Source organism: Aulonocara sp. 'chitande type north' Nkhata Bay, linkage group LG3 (genome assembly GCF_057382095.1).
Source record: "Aulonocara sp. 'chitande type north' Nkhata Bay isolate Kocher_YH1m ecotype deep benthic linkage group LG3, A_spYH_male_GT1.1, whole genome shotgun sequence".
NCBI classification, from domain to species: Eukaryota; Metazoa; Chordata; class Actinopteri; order Cichliformes; family Cichlidae; genus Aulonocara; species Aulonocara sp. 'chitande type north' Nkhata Bay.
Window position 1 is genome coordinate 390,614 of NC_141346.1, and position 19,070 is coordinate 409,683.

The 19,070-nt window shown below is 42.7% G+C and overlaps 1 protein-coding gene and 1 long non-coding RNA gene across 2 annotated transcripts; one reads left to right on the top strand and one right to left on the bottom strand.

Annotated features, from left to right (window-relative positions):
• Positions 1 to 10,916: 10,916 nt before the first annotated feature.
• Positions 10,917 to 11,897, top strand: LOC147333347 (uncharacterized). The gene has a single exon (XM_086266497.1). It carries the CDS (start codon positions 10,991 to 10,993, stop codon positions 11,681 to 11,683), a length of 693 nt encoding a protein of 230 aa, XP_086122623.1. The 5' UTR covers positions 10,917 to 10,990; the 3' UTR covers positions 11,684 to 11,897.
• A 4,180-nt stretch (positions 11,898 to 16,077) lies between these two features.
• On the bottom strand, positions 16,078 to 17,509 carry LOC147333348 (uncharacterized). Its single transcript, XR_015125359.1, has 3 exons — positions 17,361 to 17,509; positions 16,805 to 16,979; positions 16,078 to 16,588 (listed from the first exon to the last, which is right to left on the bottom strand). It is a non-coding gene; the product is annotated as an uncharacterized LOC147333348 (long non-coding RNA).
• Between the last annotated feature and the right edge of the window lie 1,561 nt (positions 17,510 to 19,070).

Genomic DNA, 19,070 nt, shown 5'->3' on the forward strand with positions numbered 1-19,070 from the left:
CTGTTTATGTGTGTTTGTGTGTGTTTTATTTTTACCTTTGTTGGGATCCTAAGGACTCTTTCTCAAACCTCCACAACACAGCCCGCCACAGTTTTCCAACCCAATTCTCATGTGTTCTCACATTAACAACAACAGCCTTCATTTTTCCTCCATGCTCTCTTCTCCCCACTACTCAAAGCTTCTGTCTCTCTCCTGCGTCTGCAGCAGTTCACAGTTGTGGCATGTCAGAGTCCAGTGGGCCGTTCTTCTTTGCCTTTTGTCTTTCACTCTTTTCAGTCTCTTCCTTTGCCATTTCAACTCCCAGTATGGCAAATGTGAAACTCACAGTCTTGTCAAGTCTATTCACACACAATGATGTCGCAGGTGAACCTCCCAGCTTGTGATCAGGAGCGCATGCTTCCATGGTATTTATACATGATGCTGAAGCCTTTAGAGTGTAGCCTAGCAGGGTTTAGGGTTTAGGGCAGTGTTGCTGTCTGTTCACTTTGTTGACTCTTGATGTTGACACTGTTGCTCTCGAACTGCATTTTGTCTTCAGGGAGAGATTGATTGTGCTCGAAGCTTGTTCTTCAGGTTAAGATGTACATGGAGTGAAGCTGTGTAATATTCAGCCAAAACACGGCTGGATGCGGTTCCAATTATGTTAAGCTATCATTTTGCTCTGGCCGCTGTGCTTGTGGAGGACGTTGATCCAGTTCTGTAGCCACCTGTACAAACACACTAAAACATTTATTTAATATCATTTTCATCACTACTTATTAACACTTTCCCTCTCTTATTTTCTATCCACATTTTAACACATCACTCTCTGTTATACACACACCCACGGCATGTCTTCATCACCCACACTTCTCTTTACTGCATTCCTCAGTTTCTACACACTTCATTCTGCATGTATTCTTTCCCACATTTCTGAAAGAAAATAAACAAATAAATAAAAAAAAAATCATACAATCAAAACCTGTATTTGCCCGGACCAACTGGAGGGATGCCTCCCACGGCCTCACTGGCTGTACTGGTGGGCTCAGCTTTGTGGACAAGCGCGTTCACTGTCCGGCCTTTTCCTTCTGGTGCAAAAGTGTTAAACACCATAAACTAAGGACAGAGTCCTTCCTACAACAGTCCTGAAATCAGACGTTGTATTCCTGAGGTTTCCCTCCCAGTGGCCCATCCAAAACAAAAAACAAAACTAACCAAAACAAAAAAACTACAAACAAAAACCTCTTATCCCTGTCAACATCTCTTTCTATCACACAACCATCTTCCACACACTTGGAGTTTTCAACCAGACCACGTAGAGGAATGCCTCCCACAGCTCCAGTAGCCGTTTTACTGAGTTCAGCATCCTTTGGACGAACAAGCGTGTCCGCTGTTCAGCCTTTCTGCCTTTTTTCACTGGTGCAAAAGTGCTAAAATACCGTACACTAGAATGCCCAAATTATTGAACTTCTAAGATCCTGCAGTTGTTTGGGTTTTGTTTTCCTTTTTGGTTATAGGTAGGCGAGGCGGGGCTTGATGGCATTCCAACACACCTGCGACGCATCGGACGTCATCAGTGAGCGCTTTTAGGGAGCAGAGTCACGGACGTCTGGTGTCGGAGTATTGTCGCTGTCACAAGTGGTAACGAGTTAGCAGCAGGCTGCATCTGTTGATTTTACGCTGTGGAGCTGTATGTTTTAAAGGATCCACGTTTCGCCTACTTTTCTTTGTCTTAGCCTGTTCCATCGCCTGCCCGCCTACCTAGGATTTTGTGTTGACTATTGTGGATCCGCAACGGAGTGCTACGTACCATCAGGCGGCGATCACCGCAGCGGCTGTGGTTTGGGTGGTCAAGTAAGCTCTCCAACTCTCTCCGTCCACTTGTGTTTAACGTTCGGCTAGCAACGGTATGTCATAAGCCCTGTTTTGTTCCCTGTTGTCAGGTAGCTCCGGTGCGTCTGCTGCCTACCTGCATGCTTCGACTCCGTCTCATCGCCTCGGTGCTTATCTCCTGGCACATTTTTATTTATCACTGTATATAGCCCCTTTCCTTGTAAATATTCCCCCTTACTCGTGTATATATAAACTTGCATCACAAACTATTCTGCGTCTGTGTGTGTTTCTGCCACGTAATCCATCTGTGTAATCCAGCCCACCTAACAGAATACTCCGACCATTTTGATGGATTCGGCAGAACACACAGGTCCCGCGTCCGGCGATTTACTCCAGAAACACGAGGAGTCTCTGTCTAGCTTGTCTCGGCAGTTGGCGGCGTCCGAGCAATGGGCATGCCGGGTCAATGAGACCCTGTCGGCCATTCAAGAGACTTTGGCTCGGTTAGTTCCTCCTACTGCTCCCGCTGTTCCTGCTCCCCCACCCGTTCCGTCTGCCTCACTGAGTGTGGGCTCTGTTCGTGACCCCGCTCCCCCGGCTCTGGTGCCTTTTACGGGAGAGTTGGGCCGTTGCGGGGTTTTTTTGATTCAGGTTTCTCTGCTTTTTCAGCGATATCCCCAAGCGTTTTCCAATGATGCTGTTAAGATTTCTCATGTTATCGGTGTCCTTCGTGATCGTGCTTTGGACTGGGCCGAGTCTTATCTCGCTCTGCATCCCGTGGAGACTGTCACGTATGAGCAGTTTGTTCGGGATTTTAAGGCGGTTTTTCACCACCCCCTGCGCTCGGATGAGGCCGCGCGGCAATTGCACGGGCTCCGCCAAGGGGGCCGGTCGATGGCGGAGTTTTCTATTGATTTCCGGGTTAAAGCCGCGGAGACGGGGTGGGGTGAGGACGCGTTGCGTGGGGCTTTTTGTCATTGGATTGGACGATCGCATGAAGGATGAGCTCGCCACTCGTGACGAACCGGAGAGTTTCGAGGCTCTAGTTAATCTGGCTATTCGTATCGATAATCGCCTTCGCGAGCGTGCGAGGGAGAGTGGTGGCCGGGTATGTGCTGGGAGTGCTGAGCGCGCCGCGGTGCGCACAGTATTCCGTCCTTCTCCTCCCGTTCCGGCCCGCGCACGGTCTCCTCCGGCGTCCGCCGCTGAGGAACCTATGCAGTTGGGTCGTACACGGCTGACGCTGGATGAGCGTCGGAGGCGGTTTGAGGGACGGTTGTGTTTGTATTGTGGCCAGTCGGGCCATTTTGTGTCCACCTGCCCGTTGCGGTCAAAAGGCGGTGCCCACCAGTAACTGTGGGGGTGCTGGTGGGTGGTACTTCCTCTCTTTCCCAAATTCCCCGCATGCAGCTTCCTGCTATCGTGAACGCCGCATCTGGCGCTTTCTCTACTAACGCACTTTTGGATTCTGGCGCTGAGCAGAATTTTATTGACGGCGGTCTCACGAGGCGCCTCGGGATTGTGACTAAACCCTTGCAGGTTCCCGTTTCTGTTGTGGCTCTCACCGGTCAGTTACTGCCCTCCGTCACTCATGAGACTGAACCGGTTTCGTTGATTCTTTCTGGTAATCATCGTGGTTTTGATTGGTCCTCCCGTCGCATTGAGAGTTGGAGTAGCCACTGCTTGTCTCACTGTTTACAGTCTGCTCTTCCGCCTTCGCCTGTCTGCTCGTCTAAGCTGGCGCCCGAGGAGGTGGATCTGTCGTCTGTGCCTGAACAATATCATGATCTGGGGGCGGTTTTCAGTAAACGCTGTGCGCTCTCGCTTCCCCCCCATCGTCCTTATGATTGTGGCATTGAACTGTTACCTGGAGCTCCTTTGCCCACCAGCCGGCTGTATAACCTCTCTGGTCCGGAGAAGGCAGCCATGGAGAGGTATATTACGGAGTCACTGGAGGCGGGCCTGATTCGTCCGTCGTCTTCGCCGTTGGCGGCGGGTTTTTTCTTTGTGGATAAGAAAGATGGATCTCTCCGACCCTGTATTGATTTTCGGGGTCTTAATGGCATTACTGTGAAGAACAAATATCCTCTACCACTGATCTCTTCTGCTTTTGAACCTTTACAGGACGCGGTCATTTTTACGAAGCTGGACCTTCGCAATGCGTACCATCTGGTGCGCATGCGCCAGGGAGATGAGTGGAAAACGGCCTTTAACACTCACCGTCGACATTACGAATACTTGGTAATGCCTTTTGGCCTGACGAATGCGCCGGCAGTGTTTCAGGCATTGATTAATGATGTGCTTCGGGACTTCTTGAATCGGTGTGTGTTCGTTTATTTGGATGACATCCTTGTTTTTTCGCGGTCGTTTGAGGACCATGTTCAGCAGGTGCGCAGCGTTTTGCAGCGCCTCCTGGAAAACAAACTTTTTGTGAAAGCGGAGAAGTGTGAGTTTCATGCTCATTCTGTGTCGTTCCTGGGCTATGTCCTGGCTAGGGGACGGGTGGGGCCGGATCCTGGCAAAATCAGGGCGATTGCTGATTGGCCGACTCCTTCCTCGCGCAAACACCTGCAGAGGTTTTTGGGGTTTGCTAATTTTTATCGCCGATTTATTAAGAACTTCAGTCAGCTCACCCTTCCGCTCACCCGGCTTACGTCCTCGGCTCGAGTTTTCAGTTGGTCTCTTGAGGCCGAGCAGGCGTTTGCTCGGTTGAAGGAGTTGTTTTGTTCCGCGCCCATTCTCGCCCACCCGGATGGTGCCAGACAGTTTGTGGTGGAGGTGGATGCTTCTGATGTGGGTGCGGGGGCGGTGTTGTCGCAGCGCTCGCCCGATGATGGCCGTCTCCATCCGTGCGCATTTTTTTCGCGGCGGTTTTCTCCGGCTGAGCGGAACTATGACGTGGGTAATCGTGAGCTGCTGGCGGTTAAGCTGGCTTTGGAGGAGTGGCGTCACTGGTTGGAGGGGGCGGAACAGCCGTTTGTGGTTTGGACGGACCATAAGAACCTCTCTTATATTCGGAGTGCGAAGCGGCTTAACTCCCGGCAGGCCAGGTGGCAGCTGTTTTTTAGCCGGTTCCATTTTACGATCTCGTTTCGCCCGGGTTCTCGCAATGTTAAGCCGGACGCTCTGTCCCGTCAGTTTTCCCCCGCGTCTGAGTCCACGGGGGTGGTTCCGATCATCCCCTCGTCTTGCGTGGTGGGGGCCGTGACATGGGAGATCGAGAGCTTGGTGCGCCAGGCGCAGCGGCAGGATCCGGACCCGGGTTCGGGCCCACAGGGTAAACTGTTTGTTCCGGTGGCCGTGCGCGCGCGTGTCTTGCACTGGGTGCACGCGTCTCGTTTTGCTTGTCATCCTGGCGTGCGTCGTACGGTTTCCCTGCTACGCCGCTCCTTTTGGTGGCCCGCTTTGGCGAGGGATGCCCGCGAGTATGTGCTGGCCTGTGACACTTGTGCGCGCAATAAGAGCCGTCACCTGGCCCCTCCCGGGTTGCTGCATCCCCTGCCTGTCCCTGGTCGACCTTGGTCGCATATTGCAGTTGACTTTGTTACCGGGTTGCCGCGTTCCGCTGGTCACTCGGTGATCCTCACCATTGTGGACAGGTTCTCCAAGGCGGCGCATTTTGTCCCTTTGTCTAAACTTCCTTCTGCCCTGGAAACTGCTCGCGTGCTCGTGGATCACGTTTTTCGGTTACATGGGATTCCTTTGGACATTGTGTCGGACAGGGGGCCTCAGTTTGTTTCTCGGGTGTGGAAGGCTTTTTGTACTGCGTTGGGAGTGGGGGTGAGCCTTTCCTCAGGCTATCACCCACAGTCTAATGGACAGACCGAAAGGGCCAATCAGCAGCTGGAGTCCGCCTTGCGCTGTGTGGCCTCCTCTGACCCCGCTTCCTGGAGTGGTCGTCTTGCTTGGATTGAGTATGCTTATAACTCTCTCACCTCGGCAGCTACGGGGTTTTCTCCGTTTGAGGTCTGTCTGGGATATCAGCCGCCGTTGTTTCCTTCTCAGGAGGCGAAGATTGCGGTTCCGGCAGTGCGGGATCATCTACGTCGCAGTCGGAGGATTTGGCGCCGGACCAAGGCGGCGCTGCTCCGGACCGTGTCTCAGACTCGCCGGGCTGCTGATCGGAGGAGAACGCCTGCGCCTCAATACACCGTGGGCCAACAGGTTTGGCTGTCCTCTGCGAATGTTCCTTTGAAGTGCGTGGCCAGGAAGCTTGCCCCTCGCTTCCTGGGTCCTTTCACCATCCAACGCATCATCAATCCTGTTTCTGTGAGGCTGCAACTACCGGCTTCCATGAGGATTCATCCTAGGTTCCATGTTTCTCAACTGCAGCCAGTCTCTCGCAGCCCGCTGTGCCCGCCCGTGGAACCTCCTCCGCCCGCCCGGGTGGTGGACGGGGGTCCTGTCTATTCGGTCCGGCGGCTGCTGGATGTGCGCCGTCGTGGCCGAGGTTTCCAGTTTCTGGTGGACTGGGAGGGGTATGGCCCGGAGGAGCGCTCCTGGGTCTCTAGGGCCTTCATTGTGGACCCGGCGCTTATTGTGGATTTTTACAGGAGGCATCCTGACAAGCCTGGAGGACCGCCGGGTGGCGTTCCTTGAGGGGGGGATACTGTTAGGAGGTGGTGGGTAGGTGTATTGTTGTTGTTTGGGTTTTGTTTTCCTTTTTGGTTATAGGTAGGCGAGGCGGGGCTTGATGGCATTCCAACACACCTGCGACGCATCGGACGTCATCAGTGAGCGCTTTTAGGGAGCAGAGTCACGGACGTCTGGTGTCGGAGTATTGTCGCTGTCACAAGTGGTAACGAGTTAGCAGCAGGCTGCATCTGTTGATTTTACGCTGTGGAGCTGTATGTTTTAAAGGATCCACGTTTCGCCTACTTTTCTTTGTCTTAGCTTGTTCCATCGCCTGCCCGCCTACCTAGGATTTTGTGTTGACTATTGTGGATCCGCGACAGAGTGCTACGTACCATCAGGCGGCGATCACCGCAGCGGCTGTGGTTTGGGTGGTCAAGTAAGCTCTCCAACTCTCTCCGTCCACTTGTGTTTAACGTTCGGCTATCAACGGTATGTCATAAGCCCTGTTTTGTTCCCTGTTGTCAAGTAGCTCCGGTGCGTCTGCCGCCTACCTGCATGCTTCGACTCCGTCTCATCGCCTCGGTGCTTATCTCCTGGCACATTTTTATTTATCACTGTATATAGCCCCTTTCCTTGTAAATATTCCCCCTTACTCGTGTATATATAAACTTGCATCACAAACTATTCTGCGTCCGTGTGTGTTTCTGCCACGTAATCCATCTGTGTAATCCAGCCCACCTAACAAATTCGTTGAGTTTCTAGGACCCTGCATCTACTTGTTGCAATAATAAGGAACCGAGGCTTTTCCCGTCGGTCTGGTTAAAAATCCTGCCCAAATCAAAGCAGCTCACCATTGTAAATCCTTTGCAGTCCATCTCTTTGTTCTCTTAAAAATTCCTGCATGTGTGAGTCGCCGAAGCACACCCCGCAGTTCCCCCTTTTTGAAAACAACGGTGTGACTGACGCAATTTACCTCAGGATGGCCAGTCACAGCGTGCCCATGATTCAGCGAAACTCACCGGAGGAACCCTGCTCGACAACGCCAAATAGTTGTGGAAAATTTAACAATAACCTGCAACACAGCCAGTGAGCTTAATTTGAAGTGGGTTTAATAAACACTGCAATATGGAGAGAGCATCCCAGTGAAACACCAGGACCATCTCTAAATTGTGGCTACCGCCCTTACATCTTATATACAGACACACAGACAAAGAACATAGCACAAACTCACATGTTGGCCCCTCTCACGGGGGGGCTATACCTTCTCCCTCACAGAGAGAATTATGACCTTGTTTTCTGCTTAGCCGTCACCTAAGGATTTACATCCCTGGTAAGCAGAAGGAGTCCCACTATCTGTGTCTCCCATTACAATGGCCTCACTGTGTTAACTTTCCACATGCATGTAAACTGGTGTCAGGAGCGCTCTTACTATGGTAAAGTGAGAAAGTGATATTACTATAACTAATGTGATATGATTAAATATGTGATTAATACATGACAAAAGAAATCTGCCACCACATTCCCTAAACGACAGCCAATCAGAACAGTCCAAGGGAAGGCAGACGTATATAAGACAAAAGACATTAAGACTAGCTTTAAAGGAAATATTTAAAAAATATATATAAATGCTGCTCATCCAAGTTTTAGTTGTGGCAGTGTTTCCCAGATGTTTTTGTTTTGTTTCTTTGTCTTTTGTTTGTTTGTTTCTTTGGGGGGGGGGGGGGGGGGGGGGGAGGGGTGTTCGTTTGTTGTTCGTTTGTTGTTAAATTGGAAGGAATGGTTGTGCTACAAACCATAAGCTGATTATTGATAGATGATGTATCTTCTTTGAAAAAAAAAACCAACAACAGAGCGACGGTAGAGAAATAATAGCTACAGATTATAGATAGAATGATTTCTCATGATCAAACTGACTTTTTCAGTTCCTTAAAAAGTTATTTAAAAAAAAAAAGTTATATTTTGTCCATTTGCCATTATAGGCATAAAAAAAGTACCTAATTCAAAGGATGAATCAGTGTAGTGTCTACACCAGGGGTGGGGAACTCCAGGCCTCATGGGCAGGTTTTGGATCTCACCCTGGGTCAGCACACCTGAATCAGACGATTAGTTCATTACCTGGAGAACTTCAAGACATGTTGAGGAGATTATTCAGCCAGTGAGGATCGGCAGACCATGACAATTTACGGTTGCAAATATATTTTAAAGTTTTACATTAAATAGCAATATCTTTGTTGTAATACAGAATTGAGATTTACAAAGACATAATATTTACTCCTGCCACCATAATAGCAAACCAAATTTCATTTTATTCAGTTATTTAATAATTCAGTGTCAGGATTATTGCACATCTATGTTTACATTTCCTGCTTTATGTAATCATTTATGTTGAAATGGTCTAAAAATCTGCAATTTCGCACAAGCAGTACTTACATAAGGTGCAAGGAGATATTAATAAGAAACAGGCGATCATGAACAACAGAAAAGCAGCTACGGGAAAAATTTATAATAAGAAGTGAGGGGAGAAAGTGATACAAAATCAGCTACAAAGATGAATTTAGCCATTTTATGGTTTATTTCTTTTTTCTGTGGCTTGAGTTGAGTCGGACTGTCTCTCGGTCCATTGGTTTTTGTCAGTCAGAATCTGACAATTTGTGACCAATACATGGAAAAAGCAAGACCAGTCTGTTAGCCATCTGGTATGTTGTCAGAAACAAGACAAGTTTCTCTTAAGAATAGGAGTCTCTTGATTGCATCATTCAACACACTCTGCAGAGTCCGCCAGTCTCACCACTATATACAAAACAAGTCTTTAAAGCACAGCTAATGCTCATCAAGTATGAGAGGGTACTTTTAACCTTCACTTTTCTTAGCCTCTAAATGTAAGGAGGTCAGGCAGGTCCAAAACTGCTCAAACAACAGGACTAAACTGTTTTAAGTTTTTGGTAGAGATATCTTGATATGACCAGGTGCCTGGAAGGGCACAAATGAATAGTAAGAATTGTATTCTGTATTCTGTATTTCTACTTATTCCTTTATTTTCCATTTATTCCATTTATTTATTTCCATTTATAAAACATAAAGAAATGAAGGTCTGAACGAGACTTTGCACATTCCTGTATAATAAAGACTAACAGGATGTTCATAATTATTAAGTGGTCTGCCATGCTGTCCCAACGTGTGACATGTCCTAAACAAGTTTGGTGCCTCAAAAGTGAAACTGAAAGGTTAAAGAAAGAGAGACAAATACAGTGGGGCAAAAAAGTATTTAGTCAGCCACCAATTGTGCAAGTTCCCCCACTTAAAATGATGACAGAGGTCAGTAATTTGCACCAGAGGTACACTTCAACTGTGAGAGACAGAATGTGAAAAAAAAATCCATGAATCCACATGGTAGGATTTGTAAAGAATTTATTTGTAAATTAGGGTGGAAAATAAGTATTTGGTCACCTCAAACAAGGAAATTCTCTGGCTCTCACAGACCTGTAACGTCTTCTGTAAGAAGCTTTTCTGTCCCCCACTCGTTACCTGTATGAATGGCACTTGTTTGAACTCATCATCTGTATAAAAGACACCTGTCCACAGCCTCAAACAGTCAGACTCCAAACTCCGCCATGGCCAAGACCAAAGAGCTTTCGAAGGACACCAGGAAAAGTATTGTAGACCTGCACCAGACTGGGAAGAGTGAATCTACAATAGGCAAGCAGCTTGGTGTGAAAAAATCAACTGTGGGAGAAATCATCAGAAAATGGAAGACATGCAAGACCACTGATAATCTCCCTCGATCTGGGGCTCCACGCAAGATCTCATCCCATGGGGTCAAAATGATCATGAGAACGGTGAGCAAAGATCCCAGAACCACACGGGGGGACCTGGTGAATGACCTGCAGAGAGCTGGGACCAAAGTGACAAAGGTCACCATCAGTAACACACTACAACGGCAGGAAATCAAATCCCGCAGTGCCAGACGTGTTCCGCTGCTGAAGCCAGTGCATGTCCAGGCCCGCCTGAAGTTTGCCAGAGAGCACATGGATGATACAGCAGAGGATTGGGAGAATGTCATGTGGTCAGATGAAACCAAAGTAGAACTTTTTGGTATAAACTCAACTCGTCGTGTTTGGAGGAAGAAGAATACTGAGTTGCATCCCAAGAACACCATACCTACTGTGAAGCATGGGGGTGGAAACATCATGCTATGGGGCTGTTTTTCTGCCAAGGGGACAGGACGACTGATCCGTGTTAAGGACAGAATGAATGGGGCCATGTATCGTGAGATTTTGAGACAAAACCTCCTTCCATCAGTGAGAACTTTGAAGATGAAACGAGGCTGGGTCTTCCAACATGACAATGATCCAAAACACACAGCGAGCTTGATCAGATCAGTCCGCTCCCTCATTCACAATCTGTTTTATGTAACAATCTCTGTATACAGTACTGCGTCTAGGAATAACATATACCAAACTGTCTTTCAGAAAGCCTTGTCTCCAGGCCCAGGATCCTCCTGCTCCACCAGGCCCAGGATCCTCCAGCAGCCACCAGGCCCAGGCTCTTCCAGCAGCCACTAGGCCCAGGATCCTCCTGCTCCACCAGGCCCAGGAGCGTTAAGATGCCGCCTAAGAGGAGCAACGTTAATGAGGAGGAACTGGAGGACATAAAGAAATCCCTAAACTTTATGTCTGAAGAAATAACAACAATTTCAAAACAACAAAAACTGATACTCAATTTAATGGATGATATTAAAGAACTAAGAAGGCAGAGCGAGGAAAAGGACAAGAAGATTGCTATGTTGGAAGGACGGGTGTCAGATCTGGAACAATATTCAAGAGTAAATGATGTGATAGTGACAGGACTGGAAACCAAGCATCAGACATACGCACGGGTAGCAGCAGCAGAGAGAGGGGAGCCACCCGAGCAAGAGCTACGCTCTTTGGAAGAGCAGGTAATGGCCTTCTTTAAAAGCAAAGGTATAGAAATGGACAGTAAAAATATTGAAGGATGCCATCCTCTTCCGAGAAAAAATCAAATACCTGCCATTATCATTCGTTTTGTTAATAGAAAACAGAAAAAAGAACTGCTCAAGCAAGGAAGAAAGCTAAAAGGTACAAATGTTTATTTAAATGAACACCTAATCAAGAAAAATGCAGACATTGCAAGACAAGCAAGAATATTAAGAAAACAGAAGAAAATACAGTCAACTTGGACGTCAGACTGTAAAATATTCATTAAGTTAAATGGAACACCAGAGCAGGCTAAGGTTCTAGTCATCAAAGAGATGACTGAACTAGAAAAATATAACTGATAAATGCAAAGCAGTGCTAAATATGATGTGACCGTCCAAGTGCACAACCAACGCAGATGTCTGACAATTTTCAACTAACAACTCATATAGATATTGAAAATAAGACATTGATGTATGACAGCAACATAGATCCTGATTGTAATTTCTTTAACAATAAGACAAATGAATGCAATTATTATACAAATGAGCAACTTAAAAAGGAATTCAAGGTAGAACAGGGTATATCAATGGTTCACTTTAATAGTCGAAGCTTATATGCAAACTTTCAATCCATCAAAGACTACATAACACAGTTTGAACAGCCATTCAATGTGATAGCCATATCGGAGACCTGGATAACTCCTGGAAAAGAAGAAGACTTTAAAATAAATGGATATGAATTCCTTCATGTAGACAGGATCAACAAGAAAGGAGGTGGGGTGGCACTTTACATTGATAAAAACCTAAAGTACAAAAGAATGGGAAGAATGACAACTGTTATTGATGGAGTGATGGAATGTTTATCAGTGGAAATAATTATAGAAAAAAGGAAAAACCTAATTGTCAGTTGTATATATAGAACACCAGGATCTAAGATTGAGATATTTAAGGATAATATGGAGGACTTATTTACAAATATAAATCAGAAAAGAATGTTTATTTGTGGGGACTTTAATATTGACTTATTGAATCCAAATCATAATAAGAGTACAGAAGAATTTATTGATTCCATGTACAGCATAGGTTTATTTCCACTGATAACAAGACCGACCAGAATAACATCTCATTGTGCAACTCTATTAGATAATATATTTACAAATATAATAGAAGGAAAGATAAAAAGTGGGCTGTTAATCAATGATATAAGTGACCATTTACCAGTCTTTGCATCGTATAATTGCCATTATAAAGTGAACAACGATGGACATAAGATTATTTACAAAAGAATAAGAACAGAGAAGACCTTAAATTGTCTTAGAAATGAACTTTTAAAGCAAGATTGGAATATTGTATATGAACAAACAGAAGTTAATAAAGCTTACGAAGGATTTTTAAGAACATTTAACACATTACTTGATAAAAACTGCCCAGTAATTGAAATCAATAGGAAACACAACTATGCAGGAAGACCATGGATGACAAAAGGACTACAAAATGCCAGCAAAAAAAAGAATACCTTATATCGAGAATTCATAAAAAAGAGAACAATAGAAACTGAAATGAAGTATAAAACTTACAAAAATAAATTAACTAATATAATGAGATCCTGTAAAAGAGAGTATTACATTAAAAGGTTAGAACACAATAAAGATAACACAAGAGATATATGGAATGTATTAAACAGAATAATCAAAAATGAAACAAGGAATAATGATTACCCTGGGTACTTTATAGAAGGGACAAGAAGTATTAATAACATGGAGGAGATAGTAAATGGCTTTAATGAATTCTTCGTAAACATAGGGCCAAAACTGGCAGAAGAAATAAAGGTTGATGGAATAGAAAGGGACACTGGTGAAAATATTGAAAGGAATAGTAGCTCAATGTTTTTAAGAGCAGTGGAAGAGAAAGAGATTTATGACATGGTTAGAGGACTTAAGAACAAAACCAGTACAGACTGGAATGATATTGATATGGTAACGGTAAAGAAAGTTATTGATGGTATCGTAAAACCATTAAAATATATATTCAACTTGTCGTTTCAAAAAGGAGTTTTTCCACAAAAAATGAAAGTTGCTAAAGTTATTCCCATTTACAAAACCGGTGAAAGACATCATTTTACAAACTATAGACCAGTGTCAATACTCTCCCAGTTCTCTAAGATACTGGAAAAACTCTTCATAAAAAGATTTGACAGTTTTGTGGAAAAATATGAATTAATGACAGATAGTCAGTATGGGTTCAGAAACAACAGATCAACAGCTTTGGCACTGATAGATCTAATGGAAAAGATAACGGAATGTATGGATAATAAGAGGTATGCGCTCGGAGTTTTCTTAGATCTAAAGAAGGCGTTTGATACTGTTAATCATGAAATTCTATTAAAAAAACTGGAAAAGTACGGGTTTAGGGGAGTGGTTTTGGAATGGTTAAAAAGCTATGTAGGGAATAGGCAACAATATGTACAAATAAATGAATATAAATCTAATTTGATGGATATAGCTTGTGGAGTACCTCAAGGTTCAGTACTGGGTCCAAAAATGTTTATTATGTACTTAAATGATATCTGCAGAGTATCGGAGATTTTAAAGTTTGTAATATTTGCAGATGACACAAATATACTGTGTGCAGGTGTGGAGTTGCCACAGGTTTTGGAAATGATCACACAGGAATTAACGATATTAAAGAAGTGGTTTGATATAAATAAATTATCATTGAATCTCGATAAAACCAAATTTATGTTGTTTGGAAACCAAAAGAAAAACATCGAAGTAGAAATATGTGTTGACAATGTATATTTAGAAAGAGTAAATGAAATAAAATTTCTTGGGGTGATCATTGACCACAAGCTCTGTTGGAAGCCACACATTACTTATGTTCGGGGGAAATTGGCACGGGGCATTGCCGTCCTGGGAAAAGCAAAGCATATGTTGGATCAGAAAGCACTGCACATTTTATACTGTGCTTTACTACTGCCATATATGAGCTACTGTGTAGAGGTCTGGGGAAACACATACAAAAGTAACACACAAACAATAACTATAATACAGAAAAGGGCCATTAGATTAATAAATAATGTAGGGTACAGGGACCATACAAATGCACTCTTTGTCAAAATGCAAGCTATTAAATTCCAAGACTTGGTGAAGCTTAAAACAGCGCAAATAATGTATAAAGTCAGAAATAAATTGCTTCCCAAAGAAATCTGTAAATTGTTCATAGAAAGAGAAGGTGGGTATAACTTAAGAGGGAAATGGAATTTAAAAATACAAAGTGCTAGAACAACTTTAAGAACTATGTCAATCTCAATTGCAGGAGTTAAATTATGGAACAGTCTAACAGAAGAAATAAAAGACAGTCAAAACATAAAACAGTTTAAAGTAAAATATAAAAACCTAATTTTAAATAAGTATAAGAATGAAGAAAACGGGGTTAACCCAGGATGGTAATGTTGCTGGTAATGGTGTTGCGGTTCTTTTTTGGTTGTTTTTTTGTTTTGTTTTGGTTTGTTGTTTTTCCATAACTTGTGTATCTGCAAATATACACATTTTGTATTTTTCATATGAAAGAAACTATACTGTGGTGGGGCTTGCTAATTTCTTGTTTTTGATTTATGTATGTTATGTTTTGTTTTACTTCATATGTTTATATGTTTCATATGTTGTTTGTTTAATTTAAGACAAAAAAAAAATTAAATGAATGAGAGGTAAAACTTGAGGGGGTAGGGACAAATAAGTAAATACTTCAGCCTACTCCTTTTCAAACAAATAATGGAATGATATTTTGTAATGATTGTGAAGGCACATGTTTGAAATGTTTGAAATAAAAATGAACTGAACTGAACTGAACTGAACACCGCCCGGGCAACAAAGGAGTGGCTCCGTAAGAAGCATTTGAAAGTCCTGGAGTGGCCTAGCCAGTCTCCAGACCTCAACCCCATAGAAAATCTGTGGCGGGAGTTGAAAGTCCGTGTTGCTCGGCGACAGCCCCAAAACATCACTGCTCTCGAGAAGATCTGCATGGAGGAATGGGCCAAAATACCAGCTACTGTGTGTGCAAACCTGGTAAAGACCTATAGTAAACGTTTGACCTCTGTTATTGCCAACAAAGGTTATGTTACAAAGTATTGAGTTGTATTTTTGTTATTGACCAAATACTTATTTTCCACCCTGATTTACGAATAAATTCTTTACAAATCCTACCATGTGGATTCATGGATTTTTTTTTCACATTCTGTCTCTCACAGTTGAAGTGTACCTCTGGTGCAAATTACTGACCTCTGTCATCATTTTAGGTGGGGGAACTTGCACAATCGGTGGCTGACTAAATACTTTTTTGCCCCACTGTAGAAAAGCATCATTTATAATTTACTTAAGCATGTAACACAGCTAATAACAGAGGAAAATGTAGTGTTCCTGCAGCTGCAGCAAGACAAGCAAATTTATGCCGCTGTATGCAAAACGCATAACTCATAGTCACTGGGTCTTACAGACATGCTCTGCAACACCCCCCCCCCCCAAATATTTATTGGTATTAACAGCTGAAAGACAAGAAAAGCTGACAGCTGTTTTATAATTGCTTTACATGTGCTTAAAAGTGGATTCCAGATAGAAGAACAAGACTGAATCCCAGTAATGACGACTTCCCAATTACAACAAAAATGCGTAAGATTCACTCTTTATGTTAATTGTGTTGAAATATTTAACCAAATTGACAAAGAATAAAGCCAACATTCTAAAAATGAAAACAATGACTGACAATAATGACTCTGAACATTTACTCACATTATTTGAACAGGAACTCACTGTTACATTTAATAAACAGGAAGACAGATACTCGGAGTTGCACCATTCAGCAAGCTCTGTAGGATACATTTATTCATTTATTTGATTGAGATTATACTTGAAAAGCCCGATTGACTAATTAGTACATCAAATAGTGCAAAACTGTGGCTACATGCAGGGCATATTGCTTGGCATTTGCTGTTGGTATCTCTCAAAATGCACAGGGCGGCAGCGGTTTTCAACATTATTGCAGGCTACAATCACAGGCTTTTGATGTGATATCACATTAAGTTCACAACCATTTACAAACTGGATGTCATGTACCAGTATGTTTGAACTACTGATACACAAGTTATCTGGGAAGGCATTAATTAGACGTCGACCATTTCGGCTGCAGATCCTATCGATATTCACCCGATCTCTGCTCTCGATGAAGGACTGCACTGGAGTTCTGCACCAGAGGCCTTTCTTTTTCAAATATCTGTTAAATCAGTATTCCATTTCACAGTAATCAAGATACATTACACATTACTCATTAAACATCTTCACGTGACCTAGTTAAATTGCAAATCAGTTATCCTCTTGATGACAACAAAAATAATAATAATCATCATCATCACGTTATTTTTTTTTTAGCTGTCTCCATATTATATTAATTTGCTCCTTACAAGGAAGGAACTATTAATTTTTAACTCACTTCTCCCACTCTCTTGGAAGACTTCGGTTAAATTCATCTTGAAGGATGTGTCTTCTGATAAATTCGTCATATTTACTTCGGGGGCTTGTGCCTTGACAAGGTAAAGAGTTCGTAGTGCCCAGATGGACAAGGGCTACAGTGACCATGGCAGTCAAGACAGCGAAGTTCATTTTGTCTACAGTGAAAGAAAGAAAACAACATTGACCGAGTAATGTGTTTAAAATCAATTTAGCTGGGATGATGAACAGCAGTACTAGTTTGTGTTATTCTGTTACCATAGACATCTGATATTATCATTATTATTTGTACATTGAGACAAACACGCAAGGCTGATGAAAACTGAACTTTTGTAATAACTGAGTCAGTCATTTTTCCTTTTCCATATTTGCTTTTTATTATTCTTGTAAAGTATGACAGCACTTCCAACTGTTCCTAATGACGACGCACATTTAGAAAATAAAAAAAATTATTTCACGCTCGCACAGACAGACAAATCATAAACAACATTAAATGAATATGTAGAGCAACAGAATAAGAGACAGAACAGTTGGCTTACCTTTCTTTGATGTGGTGTTGGGGAAATGAAGTGGAGGTGTAGTCGGTTATAAGTCCATTTCTTTTTTCCACTTTTATAACCTCACAACCAAATAGCCTCCCTAAACAACAGCCAATCAGAACAGTCCAAGGGAAGGCAGACGTATATAAGACAAAAGTCATTAAGACAAGCTGTAAAGGAAATATTTAAAAAATATACATAAATGCTGCGTATCCAAGTTTTAGTTGTGGCAGTGTTTCCCAGATGTGTTTTTGTTTTGTTTGTTTTTCTAATTGGGGGGGGGGGGGGGGGGGATTTGTTTGTGTTTAAATTGGAAGGAATGTTTGTGCTACAGACCATAGGCTGATTATTGATGGATGACGTATCTTCTTTAAAAAAAAAGCAAAAAAAAAAAATTATGGAAAGAATGATTTCTCATGATCAAAGTGACTTTATATATATGTGACTATATATATATATATATATATATATATATAAGTTATATTTTGTCCATTTGCCATTATAGGCATAAAAAAGTACCTAATTCAAAGGATGAATCAGTGTAGTGTCTACACCAGGGGTTGGGGAACTCCAGGCCTCATGGGCAGGTTTTGGATCTCACCCTGGGTCAGCACACCTGAATCAGACGATTAGTTCATTACCTGGAGAACTTCGAGACATGTTGAGGAGATTATTCAGCCATTTAAAATCAACTGTGTTGGATCAAAGACGCATCTAAAACCTGGAGGACAGTGACCTTTGAGAACTGGCGTTCCCCCAACCCTGGTGGACACATACCAAAAACAGATGAAATCTTTGGTGCCCGCTTTGTAACTTTCAGTACTATGGAGATCATTTAAAGATTATGGGAGGCTTCATACAATTCACACTAACATCTAATATTACAACAAAGAACCAATTTATAATTGTATCTTTAGACACTTCTTTATTGGCATCCTGTTTAAAAAATAATAATGATTACACCACATTATCAATAGTTAATCTAAAAAAGAACATTATACCAGATGACAAATGGTATTAAGTAACAAAAATTGTAAATAACTACTTGTATTATAACAACCCTAAACAACAAACAGAACATTTTTCTCTAAATAGAAAAAAATGGTCTCTGTTTAAGCTGTTTCACCACCAGTATAACCCACTGGAATCGTGTCTAGTAGATGGTTTACATTTCAACTGTTTGTTTTGGCTGCTAAAATACTGTGCTTGCTCTTTGTTATAGTAAAAGTTTGTTGATATAACTTAAAGTTCATGGTCACTGATCATGATAGAAGACTCTGACACAGAAACTGAATTTCTGCAGAAGGGAGATAATTTATATGACTGAAGGGTACCAATTATATTTTTAATTATTAAATCTAAAGTTTTACTCAGTTGTTGTAAGACATAATTTAGTTAGTTAGTTCACTCTTGACAACATGGCAACCCAAATTACATTTATGCAATAACTGATTTGATTCTTGTCTGCAGAAATCCATATGCTTTAATTTTTTGCTTTGTGTAATTGTATGGTGTTATGTTGAAATGGTTCAAAATTCTGCTCTGCTGCACATAATGTAGTTTCATAAGTTGACAGGGATATTAATAATTAACAGTTGATCATGAATAACATAAATGCAGCCATGTGAATTATTAATAATAACAGATGAGGGCAGTGAGTAACACTTGATTTTGTGTTACTAATCAAGTTTACAAAGTTCAATTTTGCCA

Excerpts from the sequence above, each read along its gene's own strand:
- LOC147333347 (XM_086266497.1), top strand. The coding sequence starts at position 10,991 with ATGCCGCCTAAGAGGAGCAACGTTAATGAGGAGGAACTGGAGGACATA.